The sequence below is a fragment of the Arabidopsis thaliana genome, chromosome 3 (genome assembly GCF_000001735.4).
Source record: "Arabidopsis thaliana chromosome 3, partial sequence".
NCBI lineage: Eukaryota > Viridiplantae > Streptophyta > Magnoliopsida > Brassicales > Brassicaceae > Arabidopsis > Arabidopsis thaliana.
In genome coordinates, this window is record NC_003074.8 from 2146165 (window position 1) to 2161724 (window position 15560).

General features: G+C 38.9%; 5 protein-coding genes across 8 annotated transcripts; 3 read left to right on the top strand and 2 right to left on the bottom strand.

Annotated features, from left to right (window-relative positions):
- The first annotated feature begins 78 nt into the window (after positions 1–78).
- IBR3 (acyl-CoA dehydrogenase-like protein) lies at positions 79–4687 on the top strand. Its single transcript, NM_111561.5, has 17 exons — positions 79–504; positions 593–727; positions 940–1080; positions 1193–1324; positions 1440–1625; positions 1706–1783; positions 1873–1992; positions 2108–2206; positions 2288–2405; positions 2479–2720; positions 2801–2998; positions 3084–3226; positions 3397–3481; positions 3569–3778; positions 3878–4030; positions 4101–4205; positions 4296–4687. Exons 1-17 carry the CDS (start codon positions 370–372, stop codon positions 4488–4490), a joined length of 2475 nt encoding a protein of 824 aa, NP_187337.2. The 5' UTR covers positions 79–369; the 3' UTR covers positions 4491–4687.
- BRCC36B (Mov34/MPN/PAD-1 family protein) lies at positions 4659–9909 on the bottom strand. 3 transcript variants are annotated; one of them, NM_001337678.1, is made up of 11 exons: positions 7982–9909; positions 6990–7188; positions 6631–6759; positions 6411–6498; positions 6253–6338; positions 5953–6159; positions 5592–5770; positions 5349–5507; positions 5195–5275; positions 5069–5123; positions 4683–4985 (listed from the first exon to the last, which is right to left on the bottom strand). In NM_001337678.1, the coding sequence occupies exons 2-11, from the start codon at positions 7098–7100 to the stop codon at positions 4863–4865; spliced, it is 1218 nt and encodes a 405-aa protein (NP_001319488.1). In that variant the 5' UTR covers positions 7101–7188; positions 7982–9909; the 3' UTR covers positions 4683–4862. The 3 variants fall into 3 exon arrangements, with proteins under 3 accessions (NP_187338.3, NP_001319488.1, NP_001078118.1); NM_001084649.2 differs by lacking the exon at positions 7982–9909 and having other exon boundaries at positions 6990–7507; NM_111562.5 differs by lacking the exon at positions 7982–9909 and having other exon boundaries at positions 4659–4985; positions 6411–6759; positions 6990–7379.
- On the top strand, positions 7700–10135 carry AT3G06830 (Plant invertase/pectin methylesterase inhibitor superfamily). The gene is made up of 3 exons (NM_111563.4): positions 7700–8665; positions 8756–9136; positions 9210–10135. Exons 1-3 carry the CDS (start codon positions 8029–8031, stop codon positions 9896–9898), a joined length of 1707 nt encoding a protein of 568 aa, NP_187339.2. The 5' UTR covers positions 7700–8028; the 3' UTR covers positions 9899–10135.
- A 436-nt stretch (positions 10136–10571) lies between these two features.
- On the top strand, positions 10572–11752 carry AT3G06840 (uncharacterized protein). The gene is made up of 2 exons (NM_111564.2): positions 10572–10852; positions 10984–11752. Exons 1-2 carry the CDS (start codon positions 10766–10768, stop codon positions 11458–11460), a joined length of 564 nt encoding a protein of 187 aa, NP_566294.1. The 5' UTR covers positions 10572–10765; the 3' UTR covers positions 11461–11752.
- BCE2 (2-oxoacid dehydrogenases acyltransferase family protein) lies at positions 11744–14505 on the bottom strand. Of its 2 annotated transcripts, NM_180196.3 has the most exons (8): positions 14427–14505; positions 14152–14318; positions 13758–13904; positions 13538–13663; positions 12987–13336; positions 12655–12902; positions 12244–12560; positions 11767–12161 (listed from the first exon to the last, which is right to left on the bottom strand). In NM_180196.3, the coding sequence occupies exons 2-8, from the start codon at positions 14299–14301 to the stop codon at positions 12048–12050; spliced, it is 1452 nt and encodes a 483-aa protein (NP_850527.1). In that variant the 5' UTR covers positions 14302–14318; positions 14427–14505; the 3' UTR covers positions 11767–12047. The 2 variants fall into 2 exon arrangements, with proteins under 2 accessions (NP_187341.1, NP_850527.1); NM_111565.6 differs by having other exon boundaries at positions 11744–12161; positions 14152–14482.
- Between the last annotated feature and the right edge of the window lie 1055 nt (positions 14506–15560).

Sequence of the window (15560 nt, forward strand, 5' to 3'; positions counted from 1 at the left end):
AATTCATGGATAACTTTTCCAACCTATATATGGTTAGTAATTAGTAATTATCTTTGGCTTTTTTTGGATGCATATAAAATCACAATGACGATAATAACGATGATTATCAAAATCAAAATGGTTACTGTATTTACTATTTATAAAAAAAGAAAACATAGAATTATCTCTCCAAAAATAAGAAAAGTAGATAAACATTTCTGAAATTGCTGTAAGGTCAAAAGTAAAAAGAAAATTATCCAAAAGAAAGGTTATGCGACTTTCCGTAAATGGAATTGTTGGTATGAATGCGTGTATTTGTGTTTTAGAGAGCTATTCTTGTTGATGAATCTCTGAGGAGCAGAGCGAGATAGAGGAGAGTGAAGGAACATCATGGGAAGCAGCACGGGCGATCTTGTGACACGTATCCAATCAGCTCACCGTTTCGATCACGATGCCTTGTTTCGTTTTGCCGCCGACAACGTCTCTGGCTTTCCGACCAACCCTTCCCAATTCAAAGTCTCACAGGTATGTTTTCCAATCGCCGAGGTTTTTTCTCCGGTAAGAAAGAAACTTTTATCTGACTGTGTTTTGTTTTGGTTTGGTTTACATACAGTTCGGACATGGGCAGTCGAATCCAACGTTTCTGATAGAGGTTGGCTCAGGGAGTTCCTTGAAACGATACGTTTTGAGGAAGAAGCCTCCTGGCAAGCTTCTTCAATCTGCTCATGCTGTTGATCGAGAGTTTCAGGTATCAATCAATTAATAATCTTTACCTCTGTAAAATTCATTGTAACTGTTCATACTCGATTTTTGAAGAAGATGAAATTTTGTTGTTTCTAGTACCGTTTTGAAATGCAGAATCATTGTAACTTTTTGTGATGCTGCTTATAAGAGATACGGTATCAACTAAAGGTAGATGCTTTTTTTGCTTAATACTTTGATGGTGGTTGGTTTATGTAGGTGCTTCGGGCTTTAGGTGAACATACACAGGTTCCTGTTCCTAAAGTCTTCTGCTTATGCACTGACCCTGCTGTCATTGGGACTGCTTTTTACATTATGGAGTTTATGGAAGGACGTATTTTCATTGATCCAAAGTTGCCGGTAAGATATTCTCTGTTATGTGAATGTGTATGTACGGTTTTTTTAGCTTGAGATGTGACTCATTGTAAACGAAAGGTGTAAATTTGTGTGTGTTTCATCGGTTTTGATTTAGAATGTAGCACCTGAAAGGAGAAATGCGATCTATCGTGCAACCGCCAAAGCCTTGGCATCTCTTCACTCTGCTGATGTGGATGCCATTGGTCTTGAGAAATATGGTCGGCGAGGCAATTACTGCAAAAGACAGGTTTGTTCTTTATTTGGGGCTGGTGAATTTCCAAATCACTACTCACTAGTTTGATGTTCTCTTAATGCTTATATGCTCTTGCTAAAGTTTTTTCTTTTGGATACCTCCATTTCAGATAGATAGGTGGTTCAAACAATATTTGGCTTCAACAAGTGAAGGTAAACCTGAAAGGAATCCAAAGATGTTTGAGCTTGTTGATTGGTTACGCAAAAACATCCCCGCGGAAGATTCAACTGGAGCAACATCAGGCCTTGTCCATGGAGACTTTCGCATTGACAATCTCGTTTTTCATCCTTCTGAGGTCTTAATACTTTCAAGATCTTTTGTTTTCTGATCCTTGGATAGTCTCGGAGACTTAACTGAAAATATCTTAAACTGTAGGATCGAGTTATTGGAATAATTGACTGGGAATTGTCCACGCTTGGGAACCAAATGTGTGATGTTGCATACAGCTGCATGGTAATAACCTATTCTTGTTTGTTGTATTGTACTCATAAAGCAGTTTTCTTTGCTTCCTGCTCTGATATACAGTTCATTTGTGTTGGCAGCATTACATTGTGAATGTTCAGCTCGATAAGGAGCATGTTAGTGAAGGTTTTGAAACTACTGGGCTTCCAGAAGGAATGCTTTCGATGCCAGAATTTCTCTTAGAATACTGTTCTGCATCGGTATTGTCCTGCAACAACATGTAGTCTTTAAAAGGAATCAAGTCAGGTGTTCCTTGTACATTGCCTATATTTTCTCAATTTCTGTTGTAGTGACATATTGGCAAATGAACTTTAGGGAAAACCATGGCCTGCTGCAAACTGGAAGTTCTACGTAGCGTTCTCCTTATTTCGGGCTGCTTCAATCTACACAGGGGTGTACAGTAGATGGTTAATGGTATTCCCCGGGCATATTTTTGAATTCTAAGATTCTTTATTATGCAGTTGTAGAGCCATTGACATTGTGTTGATCATGCAGGGGAATGCTTCTGCCGGTGAAAGAGCGCGAAATACAGGGGTTCAAGCTAATGAGCTTGTAGAGTCTGCCTTGGGTTATATTGCACGTGAAAATGTTCTTCCAGAACACCCTCCATCTGGTAATCGACCTCTTTGAGATTCAAGTTTGTTAAGGATAACTGTTTATTTTACATTTCTTATATATGGATGCAGTTCAAAGAGACGTGTCTCCGTCGTATGAAAGCCTTGTGGATGGAAGCGGGAGATTCATCCCCAACAGAAAAGTATTGGAGTTAAGGCAGAAGTTGATCAAGTTTATGGAAACTCATATCTACCCAATGGAAAACGAGTTCTCCAAACTTGCTCAATCAGATATGCGATGGACCGTTCACCCTCAGGAGGAAAAGTTAAAGGAAATGGCAAAGAGAGAAGGCCTATGGAACTTATTTGTTCCTGTATGCATCTTTTTCGCTACAAATCTCTTATTACTTTTACCCTGATTGAGACTGTACTTATTGATTCTTGGTTCTTGCAGGTAGATAGTGCTGCTAGAGCTAGAAGAGAACTGGCGGCTACCGAGAATAAACATAACCTCTCGGGCAAGTCTTTTGATCAATTGTTTGGTGAGGGCCTCACGAACCTGGAGTATGGTTACCTTTGTGAGATCATGGGTCGTTCTGTTTGGGCTCCACAGGTGTTTAACTGTGGTGCACCAGATACTGGAAACATGGAGGTATAAAAGCCTGATGTTGTTTACCGTTCCAAGAGTTGTCTCATTGCTTGTTACTTGTATTTATATAATCTGTACTATCTTGTAGGTGATACTGCGGTATGGTAACAAAGAACAAATTTCTGAATGGCTTATTCCGTTGCTCGAGGGAAGAATTCGTTCTGGATTTGCTATGACTGAGCCACAAGTTGCATCGTCTGATGCAACCAATATTGAATGCTCTATCCGAAGGTAAGAGATTTTCTTTATATTGATATCTACTTTCATTCGAATTCTCAACTGAACAAAAAAATGAAAACATTTGAAAGCTATATGTCATCTTCAATTTTTCTACTGGTAACTCCCAAAAAATGAGACTCAGTCCGCAATGTTCCTTATAGCTAATTCTGATGTTGATATAGACAAGGTGATTCATACGTCATTAATGGCACAAAATGGTGGACAAGTGGAGCTATGGATCCCAGGTGCAGAGTCCTTATTCTCATGGTTAGTTCTCTTTCCTTGTTCTATTTCTCTCTTAATCTATCTATATATGTAAATACACACACATGAATTCATATCTGTGCTATATAGGGAAAAACTGATTTCAACGCCCCAAAACATAAGCAGCAGTCTATGATATTAGTGGACATGCGGACTCCAGGTATAAGTGTGAAGAGGCCTCTCACAGTGTTTGGTTTTGATGACGCACCTCATGGACATGCTGAAATTTCTTTTGAAAATGTGGTTGTCCCGGCGAAGAACATTCTCCTTGGAGAAGGCCGAGGATTCGAGATTGCTCAGGTAATACTACAAAAGATTCACAGATTCAGGGCTTGCAGTAACAAAGAGTGTAAGGATTGTGTATTTATCGGTTGCTTGCGTTGTTGTTTGTTATATTAGGGTAGGTTAGGCCCTGGAAGACTGCACCATTGCATGAGACTAATAGGTGCAGCAGAGCGTGGAATGGAGCTAATGGCTCAAAGAGCTCTGAGTAGAAAAACTTTTGGGAAGTTCATTGCGCAGCACGGTTCTTTCGTCTCTGATCTTGCAAAGGTAAACGACACTGCTTTTATCTCCCAATTGCTTCTTATGTTCTTCTTATATGAGTGGTTGTCTGATACAGTTACGGGTAGAGCTAGAAGGAACCCGATTGTTGGTTCTAGAAGCTGCTGATCATCTTGATAAATTTGGAAACAAAAAAGCTCGAGGAATTCTCGCAATGGCCAAGGTAAAAACTGTTGTATTTTGGTGACATTTGTTTTGCGCCAGAAATTGACAAATACAGATCTTGAAGAAGCAAAATCATTTTGGTACTCAGGTTGCAGCTCCAAACATGGCATTGAAGGTACTAGACACGGCAATACAAGTTCATGGAGCAGCCGGTGTATCCTCGGACACAGTTTTAGCGCATTTGTGGGCTACAGCTAGAACACTGAGGATTGCTGATGGACCTGATGAGGTTCATCTTGGGACCATTGGCAAGTTAGAACTGCAAAGAGCTTCAAAGCTTTAAAGCGTTTTGGGATATGCGAATTCGATTCTCAGAATAAGATATCAGTTTTTTTTTTTTACATCATTAATAAAGTTGTTCTTGGGTCTTTTAGTACAAACAGTAAATCTGAATAAATTTACTACTAGATCTTATCTGTTTCATAATGTTAATACTTTATAATATTAAATCTTACTACGAAAACGTATCTTAAACTAAAGTCACAAAAATAATGTTCTTCTCATTCTTCTTTTTTGGTTCTTCCAAAAGTGGATCAGATTCTAAACAACAACAAAGCGATGGAGTCTGGTCAAAATAATACAATGTAAGAAAACAAATGTCCAAATAGAAATATACACAAAGAAGACGGGCATGTGTCTTTAGTTGCAGGTCTTTCTACGATCCTCTTCTGCTTCGGCTGCCAGAACCGTGAACCAGATGAGATGGTCTCCGGCTTGTCTCTGCTCCTTTAAGTTTTTGTGCCTCCAAAACCTCAGCTTCATCCATCAGCATTGCTAACTGCACAACACACAACAGGTTTTAGACCCAACCAAAAAAAAGCATCATCCATGAGAGAGCTTTATTTATGAGGAGACACATACCCGGATCTTGTTCTCCTTCTGCCTATCTTGAAGTGCGTTAATGGCAGGACTCAAGCTGCAAAAGCATGAAGTTCATATAACGAATGACAAAACCACGTATCAAATGTTTTAACACGCTTCACTAACCAGTATTCGATCAACTTGCACATGGAGGCTTGATATGTTGATGTGTTGTGAATGAAAGCAAGAGGATGAACTCGCCCATCTCTAGAGAAGAAACAGAAGGAGCTTTAGCACTAAAATCTCTATGATTAGGGTATGAAAAAGATTAATTGAAAACCTCATGTTTTGCTGCACTGATTGGTAGTACGCTGCTCGTTCCTCCTCGTACAGTACTCGTTGCAGGCTTTTAAAAGATGCTAAAGGTGAATTGACTGGAAGAAGGGATGAAGTTGGCAAAACATGAAGTGGGACTTCTTTTCTAACATACCCCGCACCACTGCACGTAAATTCCTAAGCTTAGTAATTACGTAATTGAAAAATTGTAGTGTTCATAAGCCTAGAAGCGTATGTTGAGAAATACCTGGTATCTAAATTTGAACGGAGCATTGCCTCTTGCATACTTTCAGACATGTCCATCGAGTCAATTCCTATAGTTGTGCTGCTGAGATTGCCTGATTTGTGAGTTTCATCTCTGCCGGTGATATTGGCCTCAATATTGTTTGTAAAGAAAGGCCCAAAATCTGAAACCCGTCCTCCACCCTAGTCAGCCACATACACATACAAAACTCAAACATCAATGTGTATATACATTGCAGCCAATGGTTCAGTCAGAAATAGTACCATGATTGTCTTGAGAATTTTGAATAATGATGCAGATATTACAATTTGTCAACTTTCATTAAGCTCGAGTAAAATGCTATATAGCATTTGGAAAAAGAGACCTTAGATCCGGAAGTTGTAGCAGTATCAATTGTGTCTAGCTCGGGCTTAGAAGAAGAGGATCGCTGGTATATCGAGTCCGAAGAACTAGATGAAGATTCTATATCGATGACAGAATCTTTATTAGCAAGAACCAGGCTCATTGATTTAGGAATACTATTCGGCTTTCCATCAGAAGACTGGAAAGCGATAACTTGGATTCTACCAACCTGGAAACATCAACAAAGCCAGTTCAGCAAACAGGAGAAGTAATCCTGAAAAGTTTCAACTTGCTAATCCACTCATAGAAAGCAAATACCAACCTTGTTAGCATCTTCACTAAAACAGGAAAATATGAGGCCAATAAAACCAGAATCTAAAAGCTGATACATAGCTTGTGTCCGAACATCTGCAGGACATAAATATGAGGAACAAGATCATAAAAAAAATCATAAAAAGTTACAATGATGATGATACATACCGACATGGGAAGGAAGAACGGTAATATGAGGATGGGAGTGGTACCATCCAATGACCCGTGTAGTTCTGCCCGTTGATATCGTCATTCTGTGTCAGAGAGGTTAGTTAAGGAAGACAACAAAACACTCTTGTTTTAACCAAACCATCATATCTAAAAGACACAAGAAGAACCACACATAGAGACCATCAATCTGAAAATAGCAAGTTTACAAAAAGGATATATCAGCCTGAGCAGAAGCAGCAGCCAATTGTTCAGGATTGGTTTCAACTCGATCCTTCTGCCGATCAGATCGTGGCTGAGGCGATGCTCCCCAGATCATAGCTGTGGCACTTTCGCCGTTCTTTGAGTACTAAGTCAATTTCCAATACCACAAACAAGATTTGAAAGTCAGCGATTGATTTTGATTATCTGGGAATTGTTCAAGCCTTAAAATATCATCAAAAACAGAGCGGCAAAAAGCCAAACTTTTGGACTGAATTCAATTAAATTAGAGTAATATCGAATCCAAGTAAGATGAAACATTCGCTGCAGAGTAAAAGTAAAGCGTAGACGAAGAGAAGATGAAGAAATAGTGTGAACCTCGATGTCGCCGAGAAGGAGACCCATGATTTCTTCGGTCTCGGTGGATAATGCGTGAGTGAGGCAAGTCAACCAGACATCCTCCGACATATTTACGCATGTCAGAGACATTATTACTTCTTCCGAAGAGATCTTTCAAACTTAATGCAGATGAGCTTCTTCGAGAATTCGATTTGAATTTTGCCTCTTTCGGACGAAACTGAGGAAAGCAGAAGAAAGAATCCTACATTAATTATGTGTCGGAACGTGTAATTTAGCACAGTTCCGATGGCGCGATATGAGAAATTAGGGTTGTGTTTGTGAATTTTGGGGGAGAAATAGATAACTACGTCGTTGTACAAACGGACCTTGCCCGAATTACACCCGCCTTTTTTTAGAATTAGAAAGCAGGTTCGTGGGCTTTAAAATTTACAAGGGTTTTTGGTACATTATTAAACATCACTACTTCACTAGTAGTTAACAGGGATGATGATTTGCACTGTGACATTCAACAGTACTAAACCCTTATTCTTCATCTCTAAATCAACAATTTCCCCCATTTAGTAAGAATCATTCGAATCACATATTCTCTTAAGAAAATCATCAAGATTACGATTAATATGTATCTCACACTTCATCCCACAAATTCATGACCATACTTACTATTCATAGGCTATCATAAAATCCGGAAACCAGATCATTTTAGATTGGGAAAAAAAAACCTTACTAAAGACAGAAAATGTAACATAGCCTCATGTTCTTTCCTAAAACCCCAGAAATAGTATTACAACTCTTTTCTATATTAACCCCATCGATCTTTCGATTCATTTGTTCTAAGCATTGTGTATACCAAACACGAAAAGATCCCTTCCCCCTAAAAAAAAAATAAAAAAATTCAGAGCTAGAAGGGGCCTCATAGTTATAGCCACAGTTATAGGCCCCATCTGCTCCATTTTTAACATGTGTAGAAAATCATATTAGAAAAGTAGGAAAAAATACTTGAGCAAAGATACCTTTTTCGACCTTTAGAATTTTTGTGAATATATAGGAAACAGAAAAAATGGGTTCTGATGGTGACAAGAAGAAGAAATTCATCGTCGCCGGTAGTGTCTCCGGTTTTCTAGTCATCATGGTTGTCTCTGTAGCCGTTGTAACGTCTAAACACTCTCCCAAAGACGATGAAAATCATATCAGAAAAACCACCAAAGCGGTTCAAGCAGTTTGTGCACCCACTGACTTCAAAGACACTTGTGTTAACAGCTTAATGGGTGCTTCTCCCGATTCCGATGACCCTGTCGACCTCATCAAACTCGGCTTCAAGGTCACTATCAAATCCATCAACGAAAGCCTGGAAAAGGCCTCTGGAGATATCAAAGCCAAGGCTGACAAGAACCCAGAAGCAAAGGGTGCTTTCGAGCTGTGTGAGAAGCTGATGATTGATGCTATCGATGACTTGAAGAAGTGTATGGATCATGGATTCTCGGTTGATCAGATCGAGGTCTTTGTTGAGGATCTACGGGTTTGGCTAAGTGGCTCCATCGCATTCCAGCAAACATGTATGGATTCCTTTGGGGAAATTAAGTCTAATCTTATGCAAGACATGCTCAAGATCTTCAAAACATCAAGAGAGCTTAGTAGCAATAGCCTTGCCATGGTTACTAGAATCTCCACTCTTATCCCAAACTCCAACCTTACAGGTATCTTTTCAATTTACTAAAGAGATCTCCAAACTAATCCATAACCAACCAGTCAGAATCATTGGACAGTAATGTGATGCTTCAAACCAGGACTAACCGGAGCTTTAGCAAAGTACGCGAGAAAGCTTCTGTCTACAGAAGATAGTATCCCAACTTGGGTTGGACCAGAGGCACGACGGCTCATGGCAGCTCAAGGAGGAGGACCTGGACCTGTGAAGGCTAATGCCGTGGTGGCTCAAGACGGAACTGGACAGTTCAAGACTATCACCGATGCTCTAAATGCTGTGCCTAAAGGCAACAAAGTGCCATTCATCATTCACATCAAAGAAGGTATCTACAAGGAGAAAGTTACGGTCACCAAGAAAATGCCTCACGTAACTTTCATCGGCGATGGGCCAAACAAGACTCTAATCACCGGTAGTCTCAATTTCGGTATCGGCAAGGTCAAGACCTTCCTAACAGCCACAATCAGTGAGTTTCAATCTCCAAACTCTAAAAGTCCACAAAGAGAGATTCTAAACATTACCAAATTATTGTTTCGCAGCAATCGAAGGCGACCACTTCACAGCGAAGAACATCGGAATCGAGAACACAGCTGGACCAGAAGGAGGACAAGCGGTGGCGTTAAGAGTCTCGGCTGATTACGCCGTATTCCACAGCTGTCAAATCGACGGGCACCAAGACACGTTATACGTTCACTCTCACCGGCAATTCTACCGTGACTGCACAGTCTCGGGCACCGTCGATTTCATCTTCGGAGACGCGAAATGCATCCTCCAGAACTGTAAAATCGTCGTCCGAAAACCTAACAAAGGTCAAACGTGTATGGTTACAGCTCAGGGACGAAGTAACGTCCGTGAATCGACAGGATTGGTGCTCCATGGCTGCCATATAACGGGAGATCCAGCGTATATTCCGATGAAATCTGTGAATAAAGCTTACTTAGGAAGACCGTGGAAGGAGTTCTCGAGGACAATCATTATGAAAACGACGATCGATGACGTCATCGATCCGGCGGGATGGCTTCCCTGGAGTGGAGATTTTGCGCTCAAGACGCTATACTACGCCGAGCATATGAATACTGGGCCTGGATCGAATCAGGCCCAAAGAGTTAAATGGCCCGGAATTAAGAAACTAACGCCCCAAGATGCTCTTTTATACACTGGCGACAGATTCTTACGTGGCGATACGTGGATCCCACAAACACAAGTTCCGTATACAGCTAAAGTGTAGGAGATTCCAAATTTTGTAAATTGATTTAATTTGTAAATGTTTTAAAACTAAAAACTGTTTGAAGAATGATTAATTGATTATGTCATAGTGTGGAAGCTGATCAAAACCCTGATTATATAGAATAGAAAAGGCCTATCGATATCTCAATGTTACACGAATAAGGCACTTATTACGATTACTTATAATATCTGAATGCCTTTTAATTGGATAATATAAATAAATACTGACGAGTTTTTAATTAATTAAAACATTTAGGAGATGCATGTGTTATATAGATTCACGTGATGGTGATGCACATGTATCGTCCTTCGAGATTGAGAGCGCCTGGCTACATCCAATATTGAATCCCTTCGTCTTTGAAGTTTGAATGGTGAAAACAATAACATATTAACATTCCTCGCTTCGGGAACTAAAACCATGACTTTATAGCGTACGATGCAGTAAGTACCATTTACGTGTCTTTTTCTGCTTATTGTTATATGGAGAGTTATTTTCGCATTGTTAAATATAGACGTATAATTAGTTATTCGTTAGGTACTGGAATATGATATGATTGATTAATTTTTCTTTTTTGTGGTATGAAATGTAAAGACGAATGATAAAATTGTAATGACTAAAAAAGGAATTGAAAAGGAGATGAATTATCATGTATGGGCCATTTATAAAAGTAAAAAAAAAAAAAAAACTTAGAAAAATACGGGTTGTTTGAAAATGACAGAATAGACGACTCTCGTTGCATTGAATTTGAGTGAACCCCACACTCTCTTTCAAGTCTCAACGGCCATCTCCATTCTCTTCTATCTCTTCTTCACAAAACTCTTTCACCCATTTTTCCTCCATTAAACAACAAACGACCTCGTAAGAAAAATGTCAAACATTTCCCCAATCTTCTCCATCTCCAACTCTCAACATTTCAGCGACTATGGCTTCGATCCCCAACTCCACTACTTTCAGGTATGTTTACGTTTTTGCTAATGTTTTGTTTCGTTTCAAATCAACAAAACTCAAATCCAATGGATCTGGCTCTGCATTTGCATTCTGTTTTTGAGTAATTTTGGCTCTGTTTCTGATGTCTTAATGGAAAGGTTATGGAAGAAGCGAGGAAGCATAAGAGAGAAACGTCATCAAAATCATACACGAACGGTCTTCAATTCAAGATCCAGAAACCCATTTCAAAAGACAACCCGACCCGGTCCACAATGCACAACGACAAGAAGAAGAAACGGTGTTGGTGGAAGAAAGCTCTCCCTTTTTTCAAATGGCGGAAATGGCCAATCTCCACCGTCGGCGTGAACGAAGATCGTAGGGTCAGGAACTTTCGCTCCGTAACCGGGTCCATGTCAATGTCGGGTCCGATTTACGCAACGGAGAGTCTAATAAGTGGGTCGAACACACCGTATCGTACAACAACGAGTAAACCTTCGTCGGGACCTATAGCGGGAACATTGACGCCGGCGAGGAAAGGTGACGTGGCGATTCCTTATCTGAGCTTACGAGAGCTTAACATGGAGCAGCCACAGAGGATTTCTATCTCTTCTTCCCCAATTTACTTGGTCACGTAAAAAGTTAACAACTCCTTACAAAAAGAACAATTTAACTTTTCTTTTTGGTCGGGGAAAAATATTCAATAGAAAAATGTGATGTTTCATCTATCTTTTCAAAATTTGGTGAAAGCTGCAAAGTTTCATCTATCTCACGTGAATCAATTTAGTTGCCTCTTTTTATAGATAATAGATACATGCATGCTTGTATTTAACAACTTCTGAATAATCATTATTTGGATTTTTCAAGTCGTGATGGTCGAAAGTGACTGGAACCGGTAAGAGTGGATATTCCTTTGTCTTGCACGACTCCTTTATTATTAATGTCTTGAAAAGAGACGTTAGTCCTTAGTACACAGATACGAATGTTGATCCTTTTAAGAAATTAACGTGTCGTCTTCATAAATACATTTTCATTATTTACAAAACGTTCCGTGTTAAGACTTATGAGGTTAGCTAGTGTTCATATGTTGCAGTTTTGTGTTGAGTTATTAGATATGACTTTTACTTTCTTGTTTAGTTTACAACTGCTAGCTCAGTTCTTGATCTTATTCGAACATGAAGGTTTCATACATAATGATTCACAAATAAACATGAACCTTTCCTTCTTATCTCATTTGAAGCATCAGCAGCTCCGGTTTCTCGACATACTCTTTCCACTGGCAGCAAAACCGAGCTACCGTTGCCCCATCTAGAACTCTATGATCCGCAGCAATGTTAACCTGAGTCAAAATAATCAGACCTTGGTTATTAACAACAATTCTTGTAACTAAGAAGAAATGAATGAACAAGAATAGCTTTTACCATCATTATCGATGCAGGATAGACAGTTCCTTCTTTTGAGAATTTTGGAACTTTCTCGATTCTTCCAAGAGCGATGATTGCAACTTCCGGTAAGTTTAAAAGAGGGGATCCGAATTTACCACCAATTGCTCCAATGTTACTCAGAGTTATGGTTCCACCAGTCACATCCTCGGGGTTAAGTTTGTTGTTTGCTGCCAAATGTTGTAACCGGGACAGCTCTTTGGTTATCTCTAGCAGAGATAATGACTGAACATTCTTTATATTAGGAACGACAAGGCCATGTTCAGTGGCCATTGCAACTCCAATATTATGTGAACCTGCAAGTAACCAAGAATATATCTATATCTAATAATCCAAGGATGTTAACCTCAAAACCAAAACAACAATGAGAAGTTCCTAGAAAAAAAATACCTTTGAGAATGATCTCGAGAGATTCCGCGTTGAAGCAACTATTCACGAAGGGATATTTGGTTAGAGCCATTGACAGAGACTTGATTAAAGTAGGAAGAAAAGTGTGTTTGATGGTGGAATCTGTATTGTTCTCTTTGAAGAACTGCTTGAGCTCCACAAGTGAGTCGCAGTTTATCTCTTCAACAAAATGAAAATGCGGTACACTTGTAGCCATAGTCATTGTCTTGACCATTGCTCGGCTGAATCCCCTGAGAATAAGGATATAGCTTCAGGTGGTTAATTCAGATACAAGATGGGTTCATGTACAATGCAAATTGCCAACAAAGGCGTACCTTAGAGGAACTGTTTTATCTTCAAAGTTACTACTAGCTTTAGTGGAAACCGAGTCTCCTCCTATAACAGCATGCTCAGAAGAAACTGAATCTGTTACAAATCCTTTCTGGTCACTAAACCGGAGAACATCCTCTTTCAAAACTCTACCATCTTTACCAGTTCCAGTTATAACATTGATATCTATGCCAAGGTCTTTTGCAAGGTTACGAACCGCAGGCGTTGAGAGAGCTCCAAGAAGATTTTCTGTTCCCTGCTTTGAACCTCCCAGAGTTACAATTTCTGAACTATCAGTGGTTAGAAGCGAATCCTGCGAGTCTTCAACCGCCAACCTAACCAGAGTCTCTCCAACCTTGCATCAATAGATTTTGCCACATATAAGTACTTATAAAAGTGAAACATTTGATACCTGATCTATCAGAACCTTTAAACATATATATATAGATAACACAAAAGCTTAACATGTCAAAATCTCTTAGTGTTCATGGTTTACAATAGAGTAACATGCTCAAACTTAGCCTCTAACACCATAAAGAAAGAAAATGTATCTAACCTTAATAATGTCACCTGGAGAATGTGAAATCAGAGCCACTTTCCCTTTAAAACGACTTGTGATCTCTATAGTTGCTTTATCGCTCTGAACTTCACAGAGTGGCTGAAACTCTTCCACAGAATCTCCCTGCAAAAGGAAAAACACCAAAATGTCTATATCATAACGAAACGAAACAGAACAATTGAAAAAAAGAAACTTTGAGCGGAGAAACCAAAGAGACCTCTTTGACAAACCACTTGAGAAGCTCACATTCAGCAATACCTTCCCCAGTTTGAGCTAGTGGCACATCAATTAACCCTGAATTTGAATCAGTGGCCATGGCTTCGTTCGAAAACCAGCTTCTACTTCCTCCACCCCATTTCATCAACTGTGAAAAATATGACAAACTTGTTTGATCCTTTGTCCAAAAATTACCAGAAAAACCACACATTCTAAGCAAACAGAGTTTTCCAAGTTTAAGTCTCTCTGATAAATTTATTTTCTTTCTAAATTTATACAGTTTCGATGTTTCTTTTTCCGCCTAGAAGAGCTTCTCGGAAGCTAATGTCATGCCTCAAAATTAATTTGAAAAAAAAAACTGAAAAAGGAAGGAAATTTGGTGAGAAGAAACATACAGTGGGAGGGTGAACAAAGAATGGGCGCGACGCCGGAGAGGAAGACGACTGAGAAAGATACTCCGGTACCCGGAACGGCGGAGAGCAAACAGATGACGAGCTGAATGGGCGGAGAAACCGGTGGCTTCGCCAGATCCGTCGCGCGATCATTGTTATGAACGGTTGGTCTTTGGTAAAAAACAAAAAACAGTACAAGGGAGAAGAAATAGACAAACAGATTGAGTTGATGGAAGATGTTTCTAAGAAGAGAGCTTAAAAAGATAAATGTTACGTACCCGTGTGTTTGTTTCTGTTCGAGTATCCGGATTAAGACTAAGGTACTGATTAGTATTAATAACTATTTGGATTAGTACCAAAAGAAAAAGAGAAAAAAAACTATCGGATTGGCTTATCTATGCCACATCAGCAATATCACGGAGAGGATCAACGGTACACGCGTATCCTCATGTACATCACTTTTTTTTTTTCCTTCAGATGGTGGGCTATATATATCGACTTCAAAAAAAGCCTTTTACAAGCAGATCCACTAAAGCCGAAAAGAAAAATGCCAAAAGGCCAGACTTACAAAGTGGACACACTTTTCTCATAGACAGAATTCATTAAAGCAAGAAAGATAACCTTAACCAACATAAGATTGCACTTGATTATTCTTTGTTACACTTTGAAGTTTGAACAATTAAAAATGAACAAACAAGTTAGAGATGTGAATGTGAGGCTACTTCCAAAATACAATCTATTTCATCACTAAACGCCTAACATTATCTTTGGAAAGTGAGCTACCTACCAACCCAAAATTACATCTAACTTACGTCTTTTGTCTTTTGAGTTTTGCCAACCGTCTTTGATCTTGGAAGATATTCGTTTACGTCCTTTAAGTTTTAAGCAAATCCATCATTGTTAGTGAAGTCTTAAGTTTTAGACGTTTTATTACTGTTATGGTTAACTGTATGAAAGTTGATACTTAGTCATGTGAAAAGATATTTCACCGGACCATAAATAGAGAGAATAAAAAACAAGTTATGGTTTGAATACTTGTCTAAAACTATTGATTGCATTTACATTTGTTTTTTAATCTGATTAAACAAAAAACGGATGTCATGGTAGAATTAACATATATTACAAGATATAATATTCAGCATGATCGATTATATGTCATAAATAAATCGCAAAAAAAAAAAACTAATAATGTTAAAAAAAAAAAGAGATACTCTTTCTAGTAAAGTTTATTTACAACTGTAAAATCCTATATAGGGTCGCTTAGTTACAAATCCGTAGTATCAAGATAAGATCCGCCAAGTTTGGTAGTCGCAGGACTATGACCAGCCAAACATATTTATTAGTAATAAATCCGCAGAGTTTAAATGCAAATATTTTGTTCCTAATTCGTGATTAATTCAACTTATACATAA

Bases quoted from the DNA above. Each gene is read 5' to 3' on its own strand.
- IBR3 (NM_111561.5), top strand. From the start codon at position 370: ATGGGAAGCAGCACGGGCGATCTTGTGACACGTATCCAATCAGCTCAC. The intron at 1,325-1,439 runs GTTTGTTCTTTA...CCTCCATTTCAG, and splicing joins GCAATTACTGCAAAAGACAG to ATAGATAGGTGGTTCAAACA. The intron at 1,784-1,872 runs GTAATAACCTAT...TTGTGTTGGCAG, and splicing joins ATGTTGCATACAGCTGCATG to CATTACATTGTGAATGTTCA.
- BRCC36B (NM_001337678.1), bottom strand. From the start codon at position 7,100: ATGTCTCTGACATGCGTAAATATGTCGGAGGATGTCTGGTTGACTTGC. The intron at 6,160-6,252 runs GTTGGTATTTGC...TGATGTTTCCAG, and splicing joins TTAGTGAAGATGCTAACAAG to GTTGGTAGAATCCAAGTTAT. The intron at 5,124-5,194 runs GTTAGTGAAGCG...ATGCTTTTGCAG, and splicing joins TGCAAGTTGATCGAATACTG to CTTGAGTCCTGCCATTAACG.
- AT3G06830 (NM_111563.4), top strand. From the start codon at position 8,029: ATGGGTTCTGATGGTGACAAGAAGAAGAAATTCATCGTCGCCGGTAGT. The intron at 8,666-8,755 runs GTATCTTTTCAA...GCTTCAAACCAG, and splicing joins CCCAAACTCCAACCTTACAG to GACTAACCGGAGCTTTAGCA. The intron at 9,137-9,209 runs GTGAGTTTCAAT...ATTGTTTCGCAG, and splicing joins CTTCCTAACAGCCACAATCA to CAATCGAAGGCGACCACTTC.
- AT3G06840 (NM_111564.2), top strand. From the start codon at position 10,766: ATGTCAAACATTTCCCCAATCTTCTCCATCTCCAACTCTCAACATTTC. The intron at 10,853-10,983 runs GTATGTTTACGT...CTTAATGGAAAG, and splicing joins CCCAACTCCACTACTTTCAG to GTTATGGAAGAAGCGAGGAA.
- BCE2 (NM_111565.6), bottom strand. From the start codon at position 14,301: ATGATCGCGCGACGGATCTGGCGAAGCCACCGGTTTCTCCGCCCATTC. The intron at 13,905-14,151 runs GTATGTTTCTTC...TATTTTTCACAG, and splicing joins TCTTTGTTCACCCTCCCACT to TTGATGAAATGGGGTGGAGG. The intron at 12,903-12,986 runs GTACGCCTTTGT...CCTTATTCTCAG, and splicing joins GATAAAACAGTTCCTCTAAG to GGGATTCAGCCGAGCAATGG.